General features: G+C 41.5%; 2 protein-coding genes across 3 annotated transcripts in view; both read left to right on the top strand.

Moving 5' to 3' along the window:
• The window catches only part of LOC109044113 (protein amalgam), a 381,462-nt gene that overhangs the window by 195,229 nt on the left and 158,669 nt on the right, over positions 1–27,564 (top strand). The gene's annotated exons all lie outside the window — the stretch shown is intronic.
• On the top strand, positions 353–27,183 carry LOC109044114 (uncharacterized). The gene is made up of 2 exons (XM_019061654.2): positions 353–1,014; positions 26,802–27,183. Exons 1-2 carry the CDS (start codon positions 941–943, stop codon positions 27,031–27,033), a joined length of 306 nt encoding a protein of 101 aa, XP_018917199.2. The 5' UTR covers positions 353–940; the 3' UTR covers positions 27,034–27,183.

The following is a 27,564-nucleotide window of genomic DNA, read 5'->3' as shown; positions in this document are numbered from 1 at the left end:
TGGGGTAGTACCACAAAATTACGTGCAAGCTTAAGCCTTACATAAAAATATTTCGATATTTGAGGCATTGAGAAAATCACATAGACATGCACTTCATCAGGTCAAAAACCCAGAGTATTTACTGTTAAAACCATTAGACTAAAACTAGATTTAGGTCTAATCTGAATCATGCCCGATTCTTCTCTTTCGTCTCAAAAATGTGTGCCTGTGTCAAGTGTGATTTTCTGGGTCTCATCCCGTTCCTTTATTGAGAATAATAATCGAGGTCAATTAAGTTTAAATTATTGTGTGAAAGAAACTTAAGGGGGTCTATGCATTAGCAAAATATTGATATTGCCTCCCGTTTAAATATTCACAGCGTTGTACGTAACATGAGGAAAGCTCCAGATAATTTTAATTTCAGATGTTGATATTGTATGAAAGGCCAGTGCTAAATTTTGAGGGCATAGTCCCAACTAACAGCACATGCTGATTGAATCTAATTATTTCAAGATCCAGCAACTCAAAAAATGTAAAACTTGAAAACTCTTTTGGTCCCTGGTACTTTAAGGGCTCCCTGTGCTCCGACGATTGACCAACACTGTTTTGGCGAAGCAGTTGAGTGTTTATTGTCGAGGGAGCTTGCTCTGAAACAAAGTTAATCTGTAACTTTAACGACCCGTGTCAGTCATAATTTATTCGTTCGCCCGAATCTCGTCAGTTTTACGATTTTTGTGGTCTACCGTTTGAATGTTGCGCCTTACACAGTTCCTTTCTGGAGTTATTGTTTCCTCACCTGCCTCCCCCGCTACATCTTCCATCCAGCCTCTATAATTCTCCATAACTACCTCGTATTTCATATTTTTTTCATCATATTCCGTGAAATTGATTTTCATTCTTTTCTTTTTTGTTTCAGGTACGTGTGTCTTGAGCTCAGCAATTTTTGGCACATTTTGAACCCATGAACCCATCAGTCATTTTTGACGGTAGGGTGATTTATGAATCTCAGCCGTTATTCCCTCTCGTGGGCCTATTGTAAGTCAAAACCTCAAATATTCCGCCTGCGTGATTTTTACCTCTCCTAATATGCTCAGTACGTGACCTGGGTTCGCGTATCGATGTATACGACTCTTTGTATTTGCTCGATCTCGTCTTTCGATTTGCAGTGTTCACTCCGTAACCAGTGGCTATTTTGCAAGTTTGCAACACTGTTTTCCCTCCATTTAAATCCATTATAAATATCGATTTTAGGTGAGGTAAGCTACCTCACCAAGAATCGATTTTTTTGCATACATTTTAAAGGAGGATAAACAGTGTTGCCAACTTTCAAGAATTGCCACTGCCCGTAACGCATTTCTACACAGTGAGAAAAAATATCCAAAATGTTGTGTTCATACTGTAAGTAAAACACGAAGAACCACGAACTGTTGCATGGTTAATTTTTTGTGTCAGTTTTCTCTGTGTAAAATCGACCAAAGCTTTGGACTGTAGTGACCAAATCCTTGTGTTGAAAATTTGCTCGATAAAAATTAGGCTCCAGCCGCCAGGATCGACCCTGGATCGCATCGATTCATCTTGACTCTCAAATCGATTGATGACCAGCGAATTGTTCTCGAAAACCACCACCGTTAAGATGGTAAAATCACCTCGAACAGCTGTAGCTCGATTTTCCTCCTTGTACACAGTAGAAAGCTACTTAAGTGGGTAGTAATGAACAAGCTTGGAATATAACATGACTGCGAGGTCTCTGAGATTGCTTCCCATATTTAAAACTCTGACATCTCCACGGCTTCATTGAGTTGAAACTCGAATGTTGTCATCTCTGGAAAACACGGTCTACGCATGTTCGAATCGGTAACACAGTTAGTGCGCATGCGCGGTTACAGCCCACGCGACGCATTTGAAGTCGAATCCATGTAAAAACAACGCATGTGCAATGCTGTTTCAATGAGGTATCCGTTGTATCCACTCGAAAGGCTTCATTTCTCGGCGTCCTGTCGCACGAAGATGCTAGATTATTTGTAACGAGTCCTTAGCTCCTTATCTGATGAATGAAGTTGTAGAATCTTGCGCGTCGGCGGTTCATCACAGATGAGATGCCCTCGTAAATCATCCGCTATCTGCTCACGTTCCCAGTTTATTTTATAAACGACTAGTTAAAGAGACTTTGTGGATGATTACCCGATGCGCTGGTTCAAAGTGTCAACGAGACTTCAAACTTCGAGCTGGAAGCGTCACAGGAAAAATAGGCTAGTTTTTCTGTATTTGAATCTGCCCAATCATCTATAAGGACATCATTAATTAAAATGGGTGATTTTGAAATATTGGTGGCTACGGGACAATACCATCTATCTGTAAACTGACGATTTTGCAGAACGAAGAAAAAATTTTGATTTTTTTGTAATTTTGAGATTGAAACTTGAAACTTTTTCATACATTACAGCGCCATTAGAGCGCTCTTATGTGAAATTGGAAATCATTAAAATTACCAGCTTTTGTATTTCATACTGAAGAATGCGGGAAATTCGGCATTGTTTCCGCTAATATAATATGTTAGGCAGTATTTTCCGGGAGGGGGGGGGGTGGTGTGCTTTACATGTATCGATTGATCTGCGATTCGAACCTTCGGATGAAGATCGATAAACGGGATGTTCGTGTAATGAACATCTTAATAATCGTTTCTTTACTACAGCTTCAAATGAGGAAATATCGATAGTCAACCATTCACGACCCATGGTCTTGTTCCTTACTACTTGGAAAATCATTTACTTTCCAAAAAAAACGAACTAAAAATGGCTCTCAAGTGACCAAGAGTCCTCCTAACAACACTCGACAAGAAAATGTACTCTTGATTCAATCAGATTTAAGCCTAAATCAAGAACCAAGCTCTCTTAATTTGAGCGGATTTCCTTTTGATTTAAGCTTAAATCTGATTGAATCAAGAGTACATTTTCTTGTCAATGTTTTCAAGAGTCTGGACTCAAGATCCAATGTTTTCTTTTTACCAGTGACTGGTAATTGTTCCGTAGCCCTCAATATGGAAACTCATTCTTAGCTTTCCCGAAAAATAAACTTGTGAACTGAGAAAATTTGCCAGCGTTCAAGTGATCCTACGAGTCCTCCTACCTACCCTTTTTAGCACTGCAATATATGCGACAATACCATGTAATTTAGTTATCGTTAAAGATTTTCCGTCATGCTGTCCCCCCCCCCCTTCCGAGGAGACGGATTTACCGTGGTGAGAGCGGGAAGCGGGATTTTTCCAGCTTCCAGACGAAGGCTCTCTCGCCATTTTGGCACGGCTCCATATACGCGCATTCCTGTCTCAAAACGCAACCCGAGTCTGGATCCAATCGAGTCGAGGGTGGCTGCCGCATGAGTCTCACTTGCCAAATCCTCCTTAATCGATATTAAATGCAGAGTATCCCAGATTTATATCGACAGACTGCACTGGAAAAAAAAACACATTGGATCTAGAGTCCAGACTCTTGAAAACATTGACAAGAAAAAAATATCTTGATTCAATCAGATTTAAATCAAAAGGAAATCCGCTCAAATTAAGAAGCTTGGTTCTTGATTTAAGCTTAAATCCGATTGAATCAAGAGTATTTTTTCTTGTCGATGTTTTTAAGAGTCTGGACTCTAGATCCAATGTGTTTTTTTCCAGTGTGCAGGAGCTTCATCTATTGGTCAAAAAAAAGACTTTCAATCCTTAACGATTTTCTACCCTCGTAAGTGTCCAGCGCTATGCCCCGGAATTTTTAAGGAAATCAACGTTTTTTCCCCTGAATTTTGGCGGCGATTATTGACGAAAGCTCAGGATACATGGTGTATCTGCGTAACTTTTAGCGCTCCGGGATGACCTCAAATACCTACATCGAAATGGTAGTCCTTTTTCACGAGTTTGGTCCATTCTCGTCGTTCAAATTCAGAAAAAACTTCATTAAAAATTTTACGAATTTCGTCCAGAAGGAATTCTCGGTTACGTGGAGTCTCCATTTTCTTTGTTTACTTATGGCTGTAAGCGCACCGCATCAGCCCATTTTTCGCGATCAATGAAAAATCTGCACACAAATTGCCATACTCTGTTTAAATAGGTCCTCTAGGTCAACCTGTATAGTCTTCATATCGCCGGTTCAATCCGGCAGAGCTGTAGGGGCGTCCCGATACCGATCCCAGAGGCTTGGGCCAAGTGCGCCCGGATCAGAACCGGGCTCCAGCGGCGATCGGCGATCGTCTATCGGGAGATGAGGATTTCACACCGTGTAAACAGCCTGTTCAAGTAGCTAATTAGTCCACGCAACGCGCAACTTAGACCAGGGATCGTCGATTGTAAACACCGCGGGACTCATTCCGGGATGAGCCCGTAAGTCCTCGACCACGCTGCCGTGCTAAGGAAGAATGCCGTATGAACCTTCAGGCGTTGCCAAATTTCCTCTGGTAAATCACGAATATTCTGGAAAATTTGTCAATATTTTTCCTTCAATTTTTCAGATCATTTTGTTCGCGATTTCACCTAAAGTTCCTGAAAATTTCAAGGAAAAATATTCATAACTTTCCTCAAAAATGAACATTTTACCGAAGGAAATTTGGCAACTCTCGAATGTTCATACGGCGTTCTTCCTTAGCACGGCAGTCCTCGTCCGCGGTTCCATGCCGGGGTCCGATCGCGCTCGCGATAGTCCAGTCCGTCGACATCGTAATTTCAAAGGTGGAACATCCCCGATGCACGCAATCCCAAAGGAACCGGCTCACAGTCGTCGGGGAAATTAGAGAAGTCGGACATGAAATTTTCGACTAAAACTGCAAATTTTGATGTTTACTTCGTCTTATTTCAAATTTTAAGGGGTGCCTCCAGAAGAAAATTGCACGGGAAACCAATGGAACCACTTTTAGAACCTCAAAGTTTTGTATGAACGGAATTATAAGCGTTTATTTAAGTTTCCAAATTTTGTTCGACCCCTCCTATTGACTCCATCCACCGTACGGTAGCCAGACTTTTGACCCATTTTTTTTACCCGATAACTAGTTTGGTCAACTAATTTAATCCAAAAGTTATACTTTGGCTGTGTTGCTCACGTAGCCCTTAAGCACCGCTATAAATAAGACAAACGGAACCGACACAGCATGGAAATATAGTAAGAGAAAGGACTCGCTTTGATGACGGCGCAGAGATACAACTATTCATGCTTAATGGATGTCCGTGTCGTATCTGCAAAATTGAAGGCGCGATGCGTGAACTCGCAATGCTCCGCTCTATGCTGTCGATGAGATATCACTCGATTCGGGAGGAAGGTAAAAAGCAAGGCTTGATTATTACATTTCTCCTATCTCCGGCTGTTTTGCTAACGTAGCCCTTGAAGCACTACTACAAATAAGACAGACGAAACCAACACAACATGGGAACAGAGCAAGGGAAAGGTCGCGAGTTGATGACGGCGCAGGGATACAACTATTCGTGCCTGATGGATGTCCGTGTTGCATCTGCAAAATTGAAGGCGCTGTGGCACGAGGCGTGAGCTCGCGATGCTCCGCTCTAATGCTGCCAATGAATTGTCGCTCTGATTCGGGAGAAAACTTATAAAAACCAGGCCCAAAAACGTCTCTCCGTTTGTACCAACAATACTTACTACCTCCCGAGATGTGTCTAACGAATTGGACCATGATCGCTGATTAGTGATTGGTTAGCACGGTTGATCGACCAGCCCAATCGGCCAGTTGCGTATCGAAGCGTGCTGAATATTCCGTATCGGAGCCTGGTCACCCATGCGTCACGACGTCACCTTCCTGGCGTAAGGGCGTATCTGCACTCTGCAATGAACCATGTCGTCCATACAATGCAATAGTTTTCCGGGCTCATCTCAAATGTGTAATTACGCTCTTCTGTCAGCCGGGACGACGACTGATCCTTCGTCAGTTACTGTCGCGTGTCACTAGCTCCACGCTTCCTTGATTTTCCTTCTCCTGTATCTTTCTTAGTATTAGTGAAAGCTCGGCGTCCACGAGAGGCAGGTGAAAATGCTTTGAAATTTTAATGAAAAAGCTCGATAGAATCAAAACTTTCAATAGGAGAAAGGACGAAAGGGAAAGTCTCCAATTAGTGTTCAGGTATTTTGTCGAATATAGCAATTGTTCCACACAGTATTCGAGTGAAGAAAAAGTTTTCTCGACGATAGAAGCATTTTACTGGTTTTAGCCAAGTCGTTGAAACTTTCCAGTGAATATATCGCCGAAAGTATTTAAAAGTCATCAACAATAATATTTCATGGTTTCATGTCTTTTATAACCAAAGCGCAACGAAGTATTGGGATAATTTGGCCTATATTAATCTTTCCTCCTATTGCAAAAAAACATGTACAAAATGCAGTTTAATATTATTATCTTGCGTTATTAAATAACTCCGGATAATTTGAATTCATAGGTTGGCTGCCTTTTCGGGCCCTAAGAGCTATAACCTCAAAATTACCGACTTTGTCCGCATCCTCCCTACTATAAGTACTCTAGAATGATGCAATGACAGTTAAACTCAATCACTCTTGTTACATAGATTACATTAAAAAACGCTGAACGTAGAGAAAATTAGGGTGGAGCCAATTCCGGTCCTAACGGCACCCCTTTGCAATTTTACCACCCGGGCCAACTTTTCCAGCGAAAATCACGTGTCAAACTGCAAACAAGAAGCGTCAAGGTCGGTACATCGCGAAAAGGTTTCATTTCGCCCTTTCGGCTTTCAATTACACGGAGTCACGCGTGGTTTCGCGAGTGTCGACAGTGTTGCAGTCACGCGAAGGGTCTTCCCTTTGGGCGGCACGCCCGCACGCATCGCGAATTCGAGGTCGAAAAGCTGTTGCTGATCCTCCGCGCGCCCTTTCGGCCCCGCCCCCTCCATCCCCTCGCCGACCAATCCATCATGTCCTCAAATTACAGGTTCTGCACCCGTATTCGCAACCTGTTGCGTCTAACGAGCCTCCGTGGAATGGGGGCAGTCGTCAGAATGAGGGTCGTTGACTTTCCAAGGGGAAGTTTTTCTTTATTTTTGCCGGTTTTTTTTCCAGGCTAAAATCGCGTTTGAGGTTGTGATTTCGTTTCCTTCCGGAAAAAATGTCTTTGGGAACAGCCCAACGCGTCAATTGCCATTTTTGTCTATGTCTTGACTTTGTCAATCGTTTGATTTTTGTACAAAGAAAACAAGGAAACAGCTGAAACAAGGCTGAAATACGTAAAATTATACGGGATGTTTCGGTTTCTTACGACACCGCATTATCAACCGCTAAAAACAGTAAAGTACAAAAATGAAAGAGAAATTAAAATCAAACGAAACCAGCACGGTATCACATGGTGATGGTATTTGTACCTGGTATCTGTATCTATATCTGCGGTATCTGTCGATTTTTGTTCACTTGCTTTGCACCGATGGTTTGAATTTGATAATTTCATTAATGTCGTAAGAGTTTTCGATCTTCGGCAACGACGTGGAAAGCATTGTCTTCTTTGCATTTGCCAGCAAACTTTCTTGATTTAATGAACCGAAATCCAAGGTAATTACATACATATAAGATTACCCACATGCTCCATGCAACATTCCTGCATACAAACCATCCCATGTTCTTTTCACTTCTTTTTAGCACACCTTGCCACAAAAACAAACAAATGATAGGCCTTACAACTCGATATGAAATTATAAAGACCCTCCACCGTAATTAATGAAAAAAACAGTCATTATTTCAATTAACCGTCGTTGACTTTTTTGGACGGTGGACACTAGGAACCTGCCTGTTCCACCTTTTTTGCTCGGGCACCTACGTGAGGTGGACGTCCGGCCTGGGGATGACAAGGCTGCGATGTTCCGACTTGATTAACCCCCTGCGCATCATAACCCATGCCCCCCTCCCCCTTCCCCCGCAGAAACCTTTTGAAATGCCGCCTTAATTGACACCAGTTTGGACGCAGGACTGTTTCATTTTTTCCATGTGCGCTGCACTGCGCAAGTTCGCCGGGGAACAGAAAAATAGGAATCGAACTATGTGTCCGGAAAGGACGTAAGTGCCACGGGGTTCCTGTGTCAGTTACGTCCTTTGTCGACTAATCGATAGCGATGTCACTTAACGAACGGAAGACGTGCTGAGGGCGAGCGGTCGTGCACCTGGAAGGTTGTTATATCTCGGCCACACGCAAGCTGAGCTGTCCGTGGCGCCAAACTTTCGTCGGAAAGTTACATTTTTTCCTTTTCTTTCAGAGGATTATTCTCTATCTTTTCATTGAGCATTACACTAAATAGTCTTTTAGGGATTTTCTCTCACTGGCTTGCTGAAACATTGCTTAACGATTCACGTATCACACATCGTCCAGGAAGTATCCTTCGGAGGAGAAAACTTCGTCGGTTGCGCTTCGGTTCAGATAACGCAGAGTGTTTTTTAAACCACACTGATAAAAACATTTTGTTCTTGTGTTACTTTTGGTTAATACAGGAAGAGAAGCATAAATCAATCCAGGGTGTGTGTTGATTTTGGTACAGCTTGCGATGAATTTAATGCAGAAAAGAATCAAGAGACTGGGAGACTCTAGAGTCAACCGAAAGCCTGGGTTATTTTGTGTTTTCATTCTGTGTATGATTCGCATATTACTTATCAAAGATATGGGTTATGTCAATTAAAGTTTGGTCACAAACTTAAAAATTCAGTTACCCAGACGAAGATTTCGGTGCTTTTCACGAGCCGAAGTTAGAACTTTCAAACGGACATATTTTCTCCTTGAGGTGTTGAACTTTGAAACTAACTTTTGAACTTGCCCTGTCTTTTTCACCGTGTCAACTTACAATCTACTGTCTTGCTCTGTTACACACTTTTTGAGTAGAAATGTCCATTATGTCTATTAGAGCTTCATTTTCTTCGTGCCCTTTTGCATACTGGAAAAATAGTCTCTTGGATTCAGAGTTCAGACTTTTAAAAAAATTGACTAGAAAAAATACTCTTGATTCAATCGAATTTTCGGTTGAATCAACAGCCAAGCTTCTGAATTTCAGCGGATTTCCTTTCGATTCCAGCAAAAACCCGCTTAAACCAAGAGTATTTATTCTTGTCAAATTTTTTAAAAGTCTGGACTCTAGACCTAAGAGACTTTTTTTTCAGTGTATAAAAAAACTCGTAACCGAAGAATCACTCTAGATCTCGTGATTTGCATTTAAAAACGCTCTGAAATGACAGCCCGGCATCGTGGCTTGCCCTCGGATCATCCGCCTCTGAAAAGTGAGTTTAATTAACTGTGCAAAACCCGCATTGCGTGAATGTGGCCCACGTTTTAACCGAGTCCCGGTCCCTTTTGAGCGGGAAAAGTGCTACTTTATCATGATCACTCTCGTTGAATATTAAAGAGCAATCCGAGTCTGAACTCGATCTATTCGGATCCCGCGCAGACATGTCTCGTTTCTTTAACTCTCTCCGCCAAAGGAGCGAGGATCTAACGCTGGGTGCGGCTGGACGCCGAATTTTCGTAGAGCGAAACACGGGAATCTAATTTTTCACTGCGGTTAATTTATCACCTGAAGCTTCAAAATTCGCCTCCTTATCAGAATTTTTCCATGTTTTTTAACAAACCGCTGGAAACAGTGTTGTCTTATTTGCCGTGAGTATTCTTTGTCTATAGCTTCGGCTGTCAAAATTGTAAAAATCATCCTGCAGTTTCCTAGTAAGAATACCGTTTACGAAAGGATTTGTAACGTTGAACCGTGGTTATGTCTGATGATTGCAATTGATAGACAAAGCAATAGACAAAGAATAGGGAGTACGGAACGATCCTATTGGTCGAAATGGGTGGTTCCTCTAGATGATTGTAATAAATTGACGTACAAATCGATAGACAAAGAAGACCTAGGGAGTATGGAGCGATCCTGTTGGTTGAAATGGGTAGTTCCTCTAGACTAAGGGAGAAAATTATGGACAAACCATAGGGTCGCTCGTGGGTTGCCGTTAGTTAGTCTAATACCTACCTCCTTTGTCTATTGCATTCATCCGCTTCCCCGTAGAGTCCCTTCATACCCCTTCAGTCTTCCGTGTCTCTTTAGACAGCTCAGCTTTGTCTCTCTTGAAACTACGGGATTACAGTTGCCAGATAGTGGTAATAAATCAGCGTTTTCCCCCATCTAAACTTAATAAAGTATCCAAAAAAGTTCAAAGTTGTATCGGAAAATCCGGCAACTTTGAACGGGATCGAACCGAAGAGTGATTTGTCTCCGTTAGCGAGCCTCGGATCTTTGCCTGGGCGTCGCACAGAGGGCCAGGAATCGAATTTAGCTGGACAAAAGTCCATTTTGGCTTGTCCGGAAAATTCGAAAATAGACACCACTGAGCGATGAGGTATATCATGGAGTATCTGTACATCACTGGGTTTGGGGGTCTTATCACTAATAAGACTGCGATGCCAAGATTTTCCCGAGCGCGCGTGGTGTGTTTATTTATCCTATATGCTGGCTTGGTTCAACGCTCATCCAAAAGGTTATGTTCCACAAACCTTCGAGTGTTTCCCAACATAACGAGTGTTTTACCAAGTTAGATTAACATGTTTTCATTTTACTTTAAGGTATTTTTATCAATTTTGTGCATTGTATAGTCTGGTACACAAAATTAAAAACTGGGCACGAAAATGTCCTAATTTTTAGGTTTAAAGTGGTCTGCAATTTTCTGTAAAGATCTGTAAGGTTACGGACCGCTACCATGTGGTTCAGTACATCCTAAACATCTAAATTTTCATTGGTTCATTTGCCTTTTCTTGCCTTACCGTGAGTTATGAATTTTTTTGTGACGCAAGATCGAGGATTTTATGCTAATTTCTTATATTAGATCACTCACGTGCCAGGCATTGGCGATTCTTGCATGTTGGCATCAATGCTCTTTCTCATTGTAAATACACTAACGAAAATCGATTCTAGGTTAGGATTTTCGATATATATCGATTCTATCGTAGATGTGTTCATATGGATGAAAGACAGTGTTGCCAAATTGCAAGCATGCCGTATAATGGCGCTATCCTACGCTAATCTACTTATATTGTTATTATAGATGTCCATACAATTGCTGCCCGACTTCTGGGGTTAAATTATGACTGATTCTGAATAAAATTTTCTAATTCAAGGTTTTATTCCGGCTTTGCCTCTCTATCTTCTAATTTCTGGCAAAAGAAGTGCATTCTTCAAAACAATATTTTCATTGGTTCCGCCAAAAAATACGCGACAAGCAGACGACTCCTGAATTTTCTGGACATGTCTGGAGGGTTCAAATGGTCAATTTTGTGTAAGAACACACTCTGAAATTTTAGAATTTCTTTGGTCTACTCGCAATTTTTCGCAATTTTTTGAGCAATGAGTATAATCGTTGGGCGAGATGAGATTCAATACTATAATTACGCTGAAAAATACGCGACATGCAGACGACTCCTGAATTTTCTGGACATGTCTGAAGGGTTCAAATTGTCAATTTTAAGTAAAAGCACACTCAGAAATTTGAGAATTTCTTTGGTTCACTTGCAGTTTTCGGCAGTTTTCTGGGCTATGAATATTTTCGTTGGGCGAGATGAGATGCAATGCTAATTCTGCTGAAAAATACGCGACATATATTCCCATATATTACCCAGAGATAAATCATCATTTTTCAAATTTTTTAAATTTTAAACTGAAAAATGTTGAACAAAGAAAGCAAAACTGTAATTTACTCACTAAAATAACCCTCAGAAACCAATTTCTTCACACAAAACAATCTCAGGTACCTCTGAAGATTTGAGTGAAAAATTGCTATTAATTACCCGTTGATAAAGCAATTTTTTTTTAATAATTCTCATCAAAAACTTCAAAATTTCTTAAAAGAAACCCAAAATATGGATTCAGCGACCTAAATTACCCCTAAAAACATACATTCTCTCATATTAGTAAGTTCAGGCGCCTCTGAGGACTTTTGACCGGCTAAACTTGGCTGCTGGCCCTCCGTGCGTCGCTTCATGTCGCTCTGCAAACATCAGAGCGTAACGCATTTTCCACATGAGCCCTGGAAAACATGGAATAATATGGGCAACACAGCTCATCCTAAAAAAAAAGTTACGGCTCCTTGTCAACTGGGCGACGACGTTGTGTCTCTGCATCTATCAATGCCTGGTTGATGAGCTTGACCTTGGGAATAATTAACCGAAACAAAAATCAATTTTTAAACCGCCGAGCCGCCCCTACCCCTCACCAAGCGATTTTGAAATCGGGTCTGTGCCTCTGTGCGAAAGTGTCTTGAACTTTACTCGTCGTTAGATACGGCGTGACCTTTACAGTCGGCCGATCGTGTCATTGATCTTAACCGTCCCGTCGAGTCTAATAAATTGAGATGGTAATACCGTGAGATTAGAGCAATTTTTTGTCACCGCGCCTCGTCATTCGTTGTTTGTCGGCTGGAATCAAGCTGTGGGTTGCGGTGAGCGATTTTGGAGTCTGAAGTGGACTAATCAATAAGACTGTAACCCCTTTGTTCATTGATGCTCACACCGCAACTTTGCGCAACCTACACAAATCGACACTTGCATTGCTCTTCATTTAGATCACATCGAAAAATGATCGTACACTGGAAAAAAAAAACACATTGGATCTAGAGTCCAGACTCTTAAAAACATCGACAAGAAAAAATACTCTTGATTCAATCAGATTTAAGCTTAAATCAAGAACCAAGCCTCTTCATTTGAGCGGATTTCCTTTTAATTTAAGCTTAAATCTGATTGAATCAAGAGTCCTTTTTCTTGTCAATGTTTTCAAGAGTCTGGACTCTAGATCCAATGTGTTTTTTTTTTCCAGTGTAATATTGGTGACATGGGACTAAAAAAAAAGTTGGTAACTCTCGGTCACCGTTGTCTCCATGGCTTGGAAAACCAGTACGGGGTCTCCAGAGCATTCTGTGATTATGCGTGCTGCGAGTAGCAACAATCTACTTCGATCTGATGAAAAACTTAATATTGTAATTAAATGGAAAACATTCACTGCAATTCTTACATTCCTAGGAAACTTCCAAAGGAGTGACACTTCGTGCTTTACTTCAAGGTTAATGCGAATGCTTCAGGACAATTAAAATGTTTCTGTCTATTGTGTGCATCTTCATCGGTAAAGAATCGTTTAAAAACTACGGCCTCCTCCTCGGAAGGAAAAGGGATTCCGACAAGTTTTAACCTTGCGTTCGCTGTAACGCAAGCCAAATGGGTTGGCGATGTGCAGGAGCGCAATTGAACTTGATAGAATAATCGTTTGATTTAAAATAAATGCGGCAACTCCTATTATGACGACGATAGACAAGTTTGAGGAAATAAGAAAAACATTAGATGAGTAATATGATAACGATAGCTGAAGCTCGACAAGATGATTGCGGTCCTGCCGTTTAACTGTAGACACAACCCACGGGTTAAACACGTGAGTATATTGCTACCACTTTTATATAAATTTGGAAAGCTTGAATGATTATCCTCACTTTGTGATAACACAGTCTTCGTCGTAAAACATCATGCTTTTCCTGAAACTTTCTTCATTCAAATATTTCGTCTGCGTTGATGAATGATGTTCATGAACGGTGAACGGGTGATTTAACTTTTTCTGATTGTGAAAATGAGATTTCAGTTTAAATTTTTTAGTGCTATTCTCCCATCATGACACACATTTTCCACATCCCTCGTGTGGATAACGTGTTTAATATCGTAATTTAATATCCCAACAGGTGAAAAGTATTTGTTGTCCCTGATGATAGATTTAAAGCGTCTATTGACTCCATATAATTTTTTAACATTTCAAGCCCCCCAGCAGTTTCAGCGCACTTTCAATTTCTGAGCGATCATGGAGTGTGTGTAATACCATGCACCGCCGTTGGTTATTCTCGTTACACCTTTTACAACGAAAGTCCTCGGCCGCATCTTCATCTCACATCAAAGAAGCCGGCTGCTCACCATGTGGCCAAATTGTCACTTTATCCGGAAATCATACGTCTCACTTTTTCTGAGAACTTCAAATTTTCGACTGGGTTAAATTCGGCAACGTTGCCCGGCGAGCGAAGCGTGTGAAAGTGGTGGTCCGATCGGATCGTAAGTCCTCGGCGGCACGAAAGTATGAATGAAGACTCAATACCCGATTTGAATGGTGAATGAAGTGCAGGTCACAGGCTCGGCTCTGGATCTCCGCACCCCGACGCGACGCGACGCTGCCGGCGGGCGTCGCGACGCCCGTCGTCGAGTGGGAAGCGTCTCGCCGACAACGCTGCCAGACAGGGTGATATATTACCCTGTGCAGACGTCGAATGCAGCATGCGCCTTCATTATACATGCGATTATGCATAATTTGGCCACTACACCCTTCAGATACCACTATTACTACACGTGGGAGCGCGTGAGGCATATCTTCCTGATTGAAGGCGTTTTTACGTATCGCGTCGCAGACGGGGTATAATCTCTAAATCCACCGATATTACTGCCACTTTACTTGGGGAGCGAACTTTAGTGGGAAGCATCTCGCCGACATTGCTGCCAGACAGGGTGATATATTACCGTGTGCAGACGTCGAATGCACGATGCGCCTTCATTAAACATGCGATTATGCACCATTTGACTACTACACCCTTCAGATACCACTATTACTACACGAGGGAGCGCGTGAGGCATATCTTCCTGATTGAAGGCGTTTTTACTTATCGCGTCGGGGACGGGGAAAAAATCTCCAAATCCACCAACATTGCTGCTATTTTACCGACAAGTTAAGCCCGCTAGAGGTGAATCAAACTTTATGGATAGAAAAGGATAGAGAAAAATAAAATCCGCTTTCTTTTCACATATGTACTACGGGGGCAACGTATGTAAATACACTGAACTGTTTGACACACGAGATGTACTAGCGGGCTGATTGTTGACAGAGAAAGCTATAGACACCCTATTTTTACAGCTTTTTTCACATATACACTAAGGGAGCAACGGGTGCGAATACTCTGAACTTTTTGACACACGAGATCGACAACTTGCTGTTGATAGACAAAGCTTTAGACGAAGAAGACACAGGGAGTATAGAGCGATCTTATCGGTTGGAATTGGTAGTTTTTATAGTCTAAGAGGGAATATGATGTAGGAGGGGATATAATAGAATTTAGTGTCCATAGTCGGTCGTCGTTAGTTAGTCTATTTCTTGCCTCCTTTTTCCATCGTAGCCACCCGCCTACATCGACATGATCGCCTCATTTTATCTCTGTCTTTTATGTCTATCGCTTTGTGTATGAATTCCAATGATCAGCTCATATGCGGCAACTCGGCGAGAGACGTCGTCAAAGAGGCAGCAAGCAATGAGCACGACAGGAGCGAGCGTGAAAATTAAAATTTGACTCCTGGCAGATCTGCTCTCTCGTGACCTCAGCGAATGGGCATGATGGAGCGAGGGGCGTGGGGCTCCACCAGACCTGGGGCCCACAATTTGCGCCTGACTGTCGTGATAGGACGGACTGTTGGCTGCAGAGCAAGTCCGTCATGCTAAGAAAAACGCCCTATGAGCTTTCGAACGTTGTCTTTACTCTTAGGAATTACTTATTTTTGAAGGAAATCATGAACCATTTTCATTGGAATTTTCGGATACTTTAGATCAATTACGAACAAAATTCACAGAAAATTTTGAAGAACTTTCACCAATTTGCCGGAAAATTTGTGGAATATCCAAAAAAGTTTGGCAACGTCTGAAGGCTTTTACGGCGTTTTTCTTTACCACGGTAGAAGTCGTCATCGTCTCCATCTTGCGACCCCCGTTCCGGCAGCTCATGACATTTGGACGTATTTCTGTCAAACGGAACTATGTGCTTCATGACGTGAGCCTTGCTATGCATATATTCTTATGGGTCTCAGGGCTCATGTCTTATTGCACATAGTTCCGTTAGGCAGAAATACGTCTGTTTCACCGCTTACCTTCTCACCGATCTATCGTGAACTTCACATCTCCAATCAGGGATCCCGCAAAACCCCCAACACACGATCCAAGTCTTAATGCTGATAGATGTGGTTGGTGTGACAACGCCCTCTTGCCCTTCCATCTCGATGTCTTAAAGTGGGTTTGGGCCTCAGTGATGATTTGCCCTTACCCCCAACGAGGGCTATTCTGCGCTTTTACCGTGTAAGTTATTGGTCTCGCCCAGGACACAGCAGTAAACTTCAGTGGTGCTGCTCGTCGTTTAAATTCCAAGTTCGGTGTATGCAGTCATGTTCCTTGCTTGAATGGAGTTGACGTATAAGGATGGACTCATAAAGTAATTTCATATCGTTATGATTTTGACTTTTTCTTATTCCGGTGAATAACTTTTACTTCGGAACGTACCACTTTTAAATGCAGAAACTGCAAAAGTGCAAAACGTAACTTAAGGTGGCTGAAACTAAATGCTGGTTTGAGGGTCAGAAAGTTCTAACAATAAGTCTCTTTTTTCATATAATTATCCTTTCGAAGCAAACCTATCACCGATAAGGGTAATTGTAGGATATTTTCTCTAGACCTTTAAACGCGTTGATGACTTGTAATTTGTAGCGTTATTTAGTCAGGTACTAGAGCGTTCCAATCAGTGGCGTGGCGTGAATCGCGATGTATCGATTGTTATGCCATTTAAACCTATGAAAAAAGATCGATTATCGGGGTGTTTGCAGATAACACCTTAGTAATCGATTCTTTACCATAGTTTCAAATGGCGAGATATCGATAATCGATTATTCACGCCACGCCACTGGTTCCAATCAAATTCTCGAGAAGAGCTGCTCGATGAATGCTCATGGATTCCTACCGTACCTTATTCTTAATCGTCTCAAATTATGACTATTTCCCAACAATTCATAACTTTGTTTCTCTGCATAATGTCGCACCAACATACTTAATTTGCGTATCCATCCACTGAAAGAAACTAATAATCAAAAGTAGTTTTTAGCGGGAAAACAAACAACTCCTCAACGAGATTCGGGAATCATGCATTGCGTCACGAAAGGCTCCAAGTTAAACAGAACCCTTTTCGCAAGGACAAAAAAGCAATTTCTCGGATGAATTGAGTCGAGACAAGTGAAATCATCCGAAATTTACGAGGCTCAGTCTCGTTAAGGACAGGCACTGTTGCTGGTATCAACTCATACAACACCGTATTTCAATCAGGAACCGTTCTCAATCACACATTTTGGCAACGATGTCCCGAAAAATATCCCTTTTCTCTCGAACCGGTTGAACGGTCCGGCGCTAAGGGCCGTTCCGGGGAACCGCTTTGTCCCGAAAGAGGTCAGAGAGGCCAAAACAATAAAAACAATAAAAGGAGAAACAAAAAAATCGTAATATCAACGCGCGACGCGTCACGAATCCAGAGTGGCCGGCGAGGGAAAGCGATAAATTAAAACATTAAAACCGAAGGGATTCCGGGTGGAACCGTTTTAATTTGAAAGGCCTTGTGACCTTGTTAGGCCCCCGCGCACCCCGCTACCCTGCCACCCACGCTCAGGCCCGGTGCGGGGTGTCTCTGATCCGGATGTGAAACTAACGATCACACGGCGACGCGGCGGAAAGGGTGAGAACTGAAATTTCGTAAGTCTTCACCCACCCCGTCTCGAATCTCGGGCAGTATCGTTTTATTGGGTTCCAACCGAAAAGTCTAACGGGATCTCGACTCGCGGGAAGTGGGGGCCGGGGATCCAATAACGTATCCGATTAACGGACGGTTTCGTTCGGATCCCTGAATGTCGAATTCCCTGACGAGTTTGTATTCGGGCCGATCGGATGAAAATGTTGCGGTGGCGTTTGAGAAATTGAACCGGGGGGTTTAAGGTTAATCTTCAGCTGTAGTTCCGAAAAAATCCACCACGTCGCGCTGCTAAAATCCGACTCCGAAATCAGTGATTATTTAAATATCACAATAGGTATCTTAAATTCTAAGACTCATAAGTTCTAGCAGCATACTTCTGGAATCCTTAGAAACAAGCGCGAGCTTTGAAAGTCTAATAATAAAAGCTGTAAATTGATCCCAGTTTCTCTTACGGGATATCTGTAAGTGCGAGAGAGACAGCTCACGGTGGGAGAGAGATATCTGCCAACTGCTGAGAGCGATCAAGCGCGATTGGTTGCATCAAGGTCATCATGCTTAACCCTACTTTTTTCTGGGATCAAATTGCAGAGCTTCAGAAATGACTTTTCACGTTGTTTTTAGGGTCAATAGGAAGAAGAATGTTATGGCTAGAACTTATAACTCTTCGATTTAAACAGAAATTCCTTCAACTTTAATAAAAGCTCAAGGACTCACGTGGAGCTGTACGGACTCTAAAGCACAGCGGTGGCGCCCCCTGCGCGGCGAAATTTCTTACTTCACGCAGCTGTAGATAAACCTTAAATCCGGATTCCTGGTTCCACTGAAACCATCGAAATGCCCGAGAAATAATGAAGGAGACTAACCTTAAAGTTCGCTTGTTTTCCTACGAAAAATAAAATAGAAACGGAACTTTTGAAACACATCACAATGGAGACACGTGGTTTCGCGCTCTAATCATCGATATTCAAATATGAGCTTTTTTGAGGGCAGAAAAACTACCACGCCCTACCCTATTAAATCCCTCGTCATTCCCAGCGCTTTATGAATATACCGCGGATTCGAATTAAATCAAACTTCTGATAAACCATCCGCAGTTAGGGACTGGTAAAGTACCTAATTGATCGTTCACTTTTCCGCAAATAAATTTTCCGGGGCTGCCCACTGCCCAGCCACGGCCGTAATTGCAGGGCTCGAGGGATCGGTAAGCTCATAATTCACATTTTTCTAGCCGCGCTCTCGTGACCCACAGCCGGCTCCAATCCGGTCCGGGAATCTCGGATCAAAAGCCGGTTGCTTTTTTTCTTCTCTTCCTCGGACTGGTTTCGCCTCGTTATCTATCGGACGTCGCGTCGCCGTCGCGCGCCGCGATATTCCTGTCTGGCCGAGGAATAATTAGGCCCATGTTTTACATGCCGCAGATATTCTTGAACCCCCCCCCCCCCCCCTTGCGGTTGCCGCGGGGACAGACTTGAATGATATCACGTGAAATGCCCCCAACAATCGGACACCGTTGCCGATGTGGACGCTTTTTTCCGGGATGCACTTTTTTCCGTATATATGTGCGGACAAGTAGGTTTTTGAGGTTAGGTCATGAAGCTTTTAGGGCTCAAGAGGGCAGCCAATCTATGAATTCAGATTATTCAGCGTGATTTTGTATTATGATTGTTACGACCTATTGTTGTTGAAGCACGTATTTGACTTGCTAATTTTGCCAGATATTTGCTCATTTTTGCGGAATAGCGCTCATCAAACATTCTTGGCCATCTTGGTTTGATATTGGAATCAAAAGATTTTCGGTTCCATTTTTTTCTGCTTTAACGTTGGCTGCCCTTTTTGGCCTTCAGAGCACCATATTTTGATATGTCATTCTGACTCTCCCCATAATATTCAAGTACCTATAAGTACTCTAGCCGAACTTGTATGTTCTTTGTATTTCGAATAGCATTCATTTTTCTGAAAGCACCATAAAGATAGTGCTTAACCCAAAAAATTGCCTCTGGTCACAGAGCAAGCTCTTGAAGTGCCCTCCTATTTTTTTTTCCGCTGTGGTTCTGCACAATTCTTATGGTTCCCTTCAGATGCTATCAAGCGTATTTAAATCAAAATAAATCATCTCCATTTTGGCCTGGGCTCCAAGACTCATTAGAATACATGCATGACAGGGGTCAGGTCACAATAGAGACAGCCACAGCTCCGTTAGATTTAATGCATCCTTATACTTATAATTTCCTTTCTTATTGCATTGCTGTGTACGCTTCAAGCTGGCCACTTTCTCCTGTCGTCTGCGTAAGGCTTTGAATTTTACCACCATGATATTTAAACGGCAACGTGTATGGTTTCTTATTTTGCGCGAATAACCCTTGATTTATGATTGATCCTCAATTCGGCGCCAGTAGTTCTATATTAAGATCCAGCGCAGGACTTTGTCAGGCAGGAAACATAAGAAATGCGCCCACAAGTCAAATGAACGATTAGACCCGATGAATACCCTCTCTGTGTGCCGCCCTCTTGCAGCGGTGTAAGATTTCTTTGGAAAAAAATTAACGCATGTCCAATGAGGACGAGAACGTGAAGAATCAGAGCCCAATTTGTTATGTGTGCCTTTCCCGTATGTTTAACCCTCTCCGTAGAGTTGGCCCGTAGCATCTCGAACTTGCGCAATTATTCTGTCACGCTAGGTAAGAACATCATATTTCTAATTGAAGTTGCGCGTTAATACGTGGTTTCTACTTAGGCATGCGGATCCTGCTGAATGATGGAGCGGCTGCCTCTGAGTTCATTCATGGAGGAAGCGGGGGAAAATCCTAAATTGTTAATGAATTATCTCCTCCGCGTGCGGGTACGATTTTACCCTTCCCTTGCGTTTTTGTGTGAGTCGCGTATATGTCACGCCGCGGTGGTGTGCTCGTAAAATAATTTTGGGCCTAATCAAGAACAGATGTACCGTCTCTAAGTAGCTCTGCTTTAGCCCGTTCCGTTTTTTTCGAAACTTGTAACATAACTGCCAACAGGTTGCTTTATTTACAATAAGGGTTAGTAGCTCACATGAGTGAAATAAAAGACATCTTTCTGTATGTACACGGTTTATTTGTTAACTATTCTTTTGTAAGTACAGTTTTTATGATGTCTTTGTAAATATTTACCTAGTATTAAGTTATTAGGTAATTGTCTTAGCAGTTAGTTAACTTTACCCCTAAGTTTAAACCTTATACTCATTTATTCATATTTCTTCACCCCCACCTCATTTCATTAGTTGACTAATTGTAAGATATCTATATTTTATTTGTAAAGTAAAAGTGCTAAATTTGTGTAACAAAGATGTGCTGAATAAATAATCAAAAAAAAAAAAAAAAAAAAAAAGGTTGCTTTACCCTCCGACGAATCCAGATTTTGGTACGATTTGGTGACCAACATTTCTAGGGGCAGCCTAATTAGGTTCTTTGCTGAGGCCGAAAACAGTGCGCTAAAATATTGGGTGGATAGTTACACGTTGCTTGTCTTCAATTTTCCCTCATTTTTCGTGTAGACCGAGAATTCAGCTAACGACGGCAAACTTCTTTCAGCGTGTAGATAAAGTAAGAAAGAAAGGATATACGGCACAAGGAACATTTTTGATTGAGTATATTTCTTTGAATTAACCCAGTCGAGGAAGTAGAGATTTCGTCCAGCTTTTCGCCTTCAATCTAAAATGATGCAACATCGTGCACTCGAGTTGAAATAGTTGTATCATTAGCCGTGAAAGTGGAGCGCTTTTTCTTCGGAGTTTATTTCTCTGAATAAACTTAGTCGAGGAAGTAGAGATCTCGTCTAGCTTTTCGCCTTCAATCCGAAATGATGCAACATCATGCACTCGAGTTGAAATAGTTGTATCATCAGCCGTGAAAGTAGAGCGCTTATTTTCGACCTACGCCTTTTATTAAAATTAAAGCAGGAATGCACATGAGCCGAGAAAGTGGATCGCTCGTTTCCGATTTTCGCCTTCAATTCAAAATGACGCAACAGCATGCACTCGAGTTGAAATAGTTGTATCATTCGCCGTGAGAGCGGAGCGTTCCTTTCGATTTTTGTCTCAGATTTGTGGCAATAAAACAGCGTGCATCCTAGTTAAAATAGTCGGTATCATGGCCAAAAAAAAAGCTTCAGGGTACAGCTGTTTTACAAGTGAACATGCAAATGTTTTCAACCCTTTTTCGGTGAGGAAATTTGGAAAGTTTAAAAGTCATGGGAAAGAACAACAAGTTAGAGAATAAAAACATTCAGATATTACAGAAACTCAGTACGTAGTACTTCTGAAACCCAAAGACGGAATCTACAAACCGACTTTATGTCAATCATTAATCCGAGCACCTAGATGGATACATAAGATAGGCATTTTATAGGCTTTTTGGTGGCGGACCAATTAGAGGTAAAGGACTCGACTTCCTTCGGTATCGCCTCCTTTAAAGAAATGTGTCTCGGCCTATAACGAACAGAACGCACGACCGAATACAGTTCTATCCAATTAGTGAAGCTTGATTTCTTCTCACATTGTCTGAGGAACGCCCGATGACGGCGACCTAAGCTGCCGTGCTAAGGAAAAACGGCGTATGAACCTTCAGGCGTTGCCAAATTTCCGTTGGTAAATCACGAATTTTCGGGAAAATTTATAAATATTTTTCTTGCAATTTTTCAGATTAGTTTGTTGGCAATTTTACCTGAAGTTCTTGAAAATGTCTCGGAAAAATATTCCTAACTTTCCTCAAAAATTAACATTTTATCTAATGAAATTTGGCAACTCTGGGATGTTCACACGGCGTTTTTCCTTAGCACGGCAGTAAAGGAGACTGGCTCCAGATCATCGAGGGTTTATTTCGGGAATCAAAATTTCCCCGGTCCCATTCCCGGAGATGCGTCCACCCGCCAGAGTGGCCGAATCTGGAATTAAAAGGTTTGAAAGGAAAACAAGGGTTGATTTTGATGCGATGCGAGATAAAGGACCAGAAATTATGGCGTCACGCACGTCCTGGCGGTACCCTTTCTCACAGGCATCAGCCCCGAAATCTTCGACCCTCTCCGCTCTCTAATCAGATTTAAAAGATAAGGGGTGGAATGGATATTGTTTTAAGGCAACTGAGTCTGGACGCGTGTGTTTTGAGTTGCGTATCACAATAAGCACACCCCCCTGCCGTGTTGAGAAGAACCCCGTATCAGCCTTCAGGTGTTGCAAAATTTCCTTTGATAAGGAAATGAATCTTCAAGAAAACTTGATTATGCTTTTCTGTCAATTTTCCAGGAAATTAATGCAATCTAATCCGAAGTATCGAATTATTTTCGAGGAGATATATCTTCAACTTTCCTAAAAATAAATATTTTATATGTGTATATTTGGCAATGTCTGAATGTTCATACGTCGTTTTTCCGTAGAAAAGCTGCCCGTGTTCTGATTCCGAACAGCCCCACTCAAAACCGGTAGTGCGGATCAGTATCACGGATTTTGCGATCAGTAAAATACAGCCGTTTTAAATTGGTGTTTGTGCAGCGTCAAAGGCATTTCACGCTTGTTAATACCACTATTTATTGCCTTGACTCTTGTAAATGTTTTGCCCCTTCTCCTTCTCCAACCTCTCGGCAGCTGTTACACTTACAGCCTCACAGTTGCAAATATTTCGCACGTGATGTGTGAGATTTCGAGGCCCACAACTGTCTGGCGCAGACTGTTTAATTAACAAATTTATGACTTATGAAAACAAAAAGCGGATTTTTATGGCCAACTCTAATTTAACGACCGCATGTCTCTCTATTGTAAATTTAAAAATCATGTCATGGCTTGGTTTGCAAATTAGTGGTCAGACTCGTATAGAGTCATACAAAAAGGAACCACAGAGGAGATTGAATATGTTCCGTCCTTCCAAAAGAAACTAGTCTAAAAGTTTATAATTGCCAGTCTTTAATTTCTCCTCATTTGATGCAGACTTTGCATGCACAGTGAAGAATTTTCGATGGAATTCATTCTTTAAAAACATGTTATGGTTCTTATGGTTCATTTGGTGAACACTATCCAGTTACACCCACTAATCGGCAACACTCACAATGTTCTGCAGTTGTAAGAATGCTAATCTGAAACATAAAACTTCTCGAAAATTAAAAAGCTCCAAGGTAGGGAAATCTCTACGGAGAATTTTTTGGTAGGAAGGGCGGAAAAATGCAGATGTTGACTTCAAAAGTAGACGCAAGTAAGGCGATAAGAGGAAATAAAAAATATCAGCCTATTGCGAAATTCTTGCGGAAGCCAACATTTCATTAACAAGGAGTCGAGGCATAATAATTCGAGGATAAAAACGAATTCCATTCCAATATTGAAATATTGCGTGACCGTCCCATGAAATACAATTGCCCTCTAACTTCTTTCGGATCATCGAACTATTCAGCCAACCTTGAAATGTCACCCTTCGAAGAAATTAGTGGCTCTCTATCCCTTTTTTTCGCACGCAAAAAAATGCCTACGCGCAACGAAAACATGCTATTTTGACTCCACATTGGCGGATCCAGCAAATTGGCAACATTGTTTTTCTCCATTTAAACCTAGGGAAATGTATCGATTCTCGGAGGATCTAGGTGCTCCGACAAGAATCGATTGTTTAACATGGGTTTAAATGGAGGGAATCCGGTGTTGCCAAATTTCTGGATCCGCGTCTGGTGCTCCATTCCTTTAGCAAGAAAAGCGTGCGCATGCTCATCACTCTGAAAAAGTAATGGAGCGGTCTGAACTGAATCTTTAAAAACTTAAAAATCAGAAGACTTTGAGATCAATTAAAATTGCCCCAGAGATAAATTGGACTACATTTTGCAATTCGGAACTGAACTTTCTGGCTCAGATGAGAAACAACGTATGTACCATTAGTTTTATACCATAAGTGTTTTTACGGATGAGCCAGAAATTGTAGTTCCTAATTTCAAAATGAAGTCCAATTTGTCTCGGAAATTTATAATTTTTCTCAATATCAAAACGGCAACCATGCCTTATGAACGTCGCAATTACTAGCACTACGTGGCGTTCCTTTTTGACAACAAAGGCAACCCTGTCATGTTTGAGAATTTCGCGAGACGCCTAGACAGAGACCAGAAGCGGCTATAACTGATGCAAATTCCTAATTAAAAGAGGGCATTGTGCTCCCAAAGCGTCGCGGCGCGGCGCTGTGTGGCCGCGGACTCCGAAATCAAAGAACTTCAAACGTGACTCCCACAAAAAAAAAAACATTTAACCACAGGGTAATTTTTTCGCTCTATCCCTCTTCCTGGACGGATTCCGCAAGCTGGGTGCACGGGAGTGCCAATTGGATGTGAAATAATACGACATTTCCGATGGAACAAGGATAAAGTCAAACCATTCAGAGTAGTAAAATCAAGCAGAAACAAGTCGGAAGCTCTAGTGCGTGGACATTACTGCCGTGCTAAGTGATAATTTTGTTAGCAATTTTACCTAAAGTTCTGGAAAAATTTTTCGGAAAAATATTCATAACTCTCTTCAAAAATACTTATTTTATCGAGGGAAATTTGGCAACTCTCGAATGTTCATACGGCGTTTTTCCTTAGCACGGCAGATTAGGGAAACGCTCGGTGGCCAGTACTGGGTTTCAAAAAAAATATTGTAATATTTTTTAATTTTTATAAACATGTACTTTTTATTTTTATTTTTTTTTTTTTTGGTGATCAGGAAGCCCTGTAGAGAATAAACTTATAATAACTGACTGATGAAAATGTTTAAAGGAGGGCGTGCAGCATACGCACTTTACCATAAACGCAACTAATCGTAAGTGCCAAAAGTTGCACAACAGAATTCAAAACACCTTAATGATAAATCGATTTCAGCGGACTTCAGAACGTAAATCATTATTTTCGATCGAATTTCCACCGAGACCAAAGACTTAAAGAGTCTCCAATGTCAAGTTCCTCTTGACTCTCAAAATCTTCGCTGTCTTCAAACCGCATCCCATTATCATTTTTCTTGTCGGTGCTCGCCCTCCCCCCTCCCCTTCCCCTCCCAACCCCGCCCGCCCTCCAGGTCACACTTGAGTGACTCCCGCATGAACCAGAGGGGAAGCTTGATTTATTCATTACGTACCCGGTTCCATCGTATTTTTAGTTGTTTTCCCCTATTTTTATTTGGATTTCATTTTTTTACTCTCTCCTCCCCCCCCCCCCACCCGAGCATTGGATTCTCCGTTTTGAAGATTAATATGCAGCGTTGCGGCTCCTGAGCTCACGCGTGGAGTTGCCACTTTTTCCAGTAATTCTCGCGCCAATTCCGTGTTCATTATGGTTTGGAAGAAGGTTTTATTTTTAAATTTGGCAACCTTGTGCCAGTGCTAATGTTATTTTTAATTTTTAACCGATCGTTTTGTCTGTCACGGCTATCGTCGAAAAATTATCATTAAAGTTAATCGCTGTTTCCGGACTTCGAGTGGAGGGAAAGAATAAAATCGATTCGCATCTCGAAAAATGACCCGAGCCTTGAAAAATGAGGTAACAAAGGTGGATGTTCATGTTTTCCAGTTTTGAGCCAACACTGAGATTAAATGATAGTGGGAATTCATATATTACAAAACGGATAAATATAACCGGTAAAAAAGACTCAGAAGGAATTTATAAAATAGAAACTATTTCCTTGGCTTCCACAAGTAGAGCTTTTCACTTTCGAATTGGCTTTACTCGAACCTGATTCTTAAAATCACAACACTCTCTCAGAAGTGATCTTAAACGAAACTTTCGAAGTTTTGATTTACAATCTGATTACAAAATCAATTTCGATTTTGTTTTTCTTCCTACAAATCATGAGAAAAATGCCTTGTGATTCTTAGACTTGCCGAATTTCTGACTGCCGTTCGGTGCCACGATACGTTTAAAAAACTCAATCAGATTTCGGATATCGCATTTGATTAGTGAAATGGAACTGGAATTTTCTCGCTGAGTCTCATTTCCCTTTAATTTAGGGGTTTCGGAAGAGCTTTTTCGCCAACCGACTGCTGAAGTATGCTTCTACACTGTTGCATCGCTGTATTTTACAAAAAGTGAAAAGCAAAATTTGTTTGACTTATCGATGTTTGTTCATTTCCTGGTAGGAATCACCTTAATGCTGTGCCTTTTAAGCCATGCTTACTTCCAGAAGATTACAATAATCACTTCCATGTAGCTTTTCATTCATTATTTTTTCGTTTAAGTATCTCCGTATTGCGGCTGCATACTAATCATCGTGATTTTTTTTTGTTCCAGGTACTGTCTAGAGTCCAAAGAATTGTTTTACTGCCACTTTATCTTCACTCCTGAAGTGGTCTACCGGTCGTTGGAAATCGACTTGTATCCTGGTAAAGAAGGCACTTACAATAAAAGGCGTGAGGAGAGGGTTCGCTGCACCAATTTTCCAGCCGGCGAATATGGTGAACTCAATTACGCTTGCAAGCTTTTAGTTTTAGATTTATGGTCTAGTGTGACGTGGTGTAGATGATACCGCAGACCGGACTCGAAAAGTGAATTAAAGATTTGAGATTCCGTAAAGACTCGCCAAGTGACTGCAATAATGGCAGATGTTTGGCGGGATTGCATACAGTGTGCCCCATAAGTTACAGAGTAGAAAAGGAAATTATCAGTGGCTCTCTTTGGGAAAATTATTCATTAATTTTCCATTATTTATTCAATGATCGGATTTCTTTTGGTTCTGGGAAATTCAGGAGGTGGATTTTTTTTTTTTTTTTTTTTACATAAATGACAAAAAAAATGATTAAAACTACTTAAGAAACCAGTAATGCGACTTCAGCCTTCACTGTAATTTGACACATTAGAGTTCAAAAAGATTTACCCTTAATATGAATCAAATCAGTTATTGCTCAACTTTCCTTCCTTCATATATGGAACATTTAAATACATTTTCAGACCAGCCTCGAGTTCATTTAACATCTTCTATTACGTTCTATCATCGAGTCTGTATTCTCGTCATATTCCGGCCAAAGTATCACAAGCGCCATGCGACGTTTTAAAA

The sequence above is a fragment of the Bemisia tabaci genome, chromosome 7 (assembly GCF_918797505.1).
Source record: "Bemisia tabaci chromosome 7, PGI_BMITA_v3".
NCBI lineage: Eukaryota > Metazoa > Arthropoda > Insecta > Hemiptera > Aleyrodidae > Bemisia > Bemisia tabaci.
The sequence above is the reverse complement of the archived record's forward strand: the minus strand, read 5'-3'. Positions and strand labels throughout refer to the sequence as shown.

What these genes read in the sequence shown, in the direction of transcription:
- LOC109044114 (XM_019061654.2), top strand. Translation starts at nt 941, where the DNA reads ATGAACCCATCAGTCATTTTTGACGGTAGGGTGATTTATGAATCTCAG. An exon ending in TTCCCTCTCGTGGGCCTATT is followed by an intron (nt 1,015 to 26,801) that starts GTAAGTCAAAAC and finishes TTTTTGTTCCAG; the next exon opens with GTACTGTCTAGAGTCCAAAG.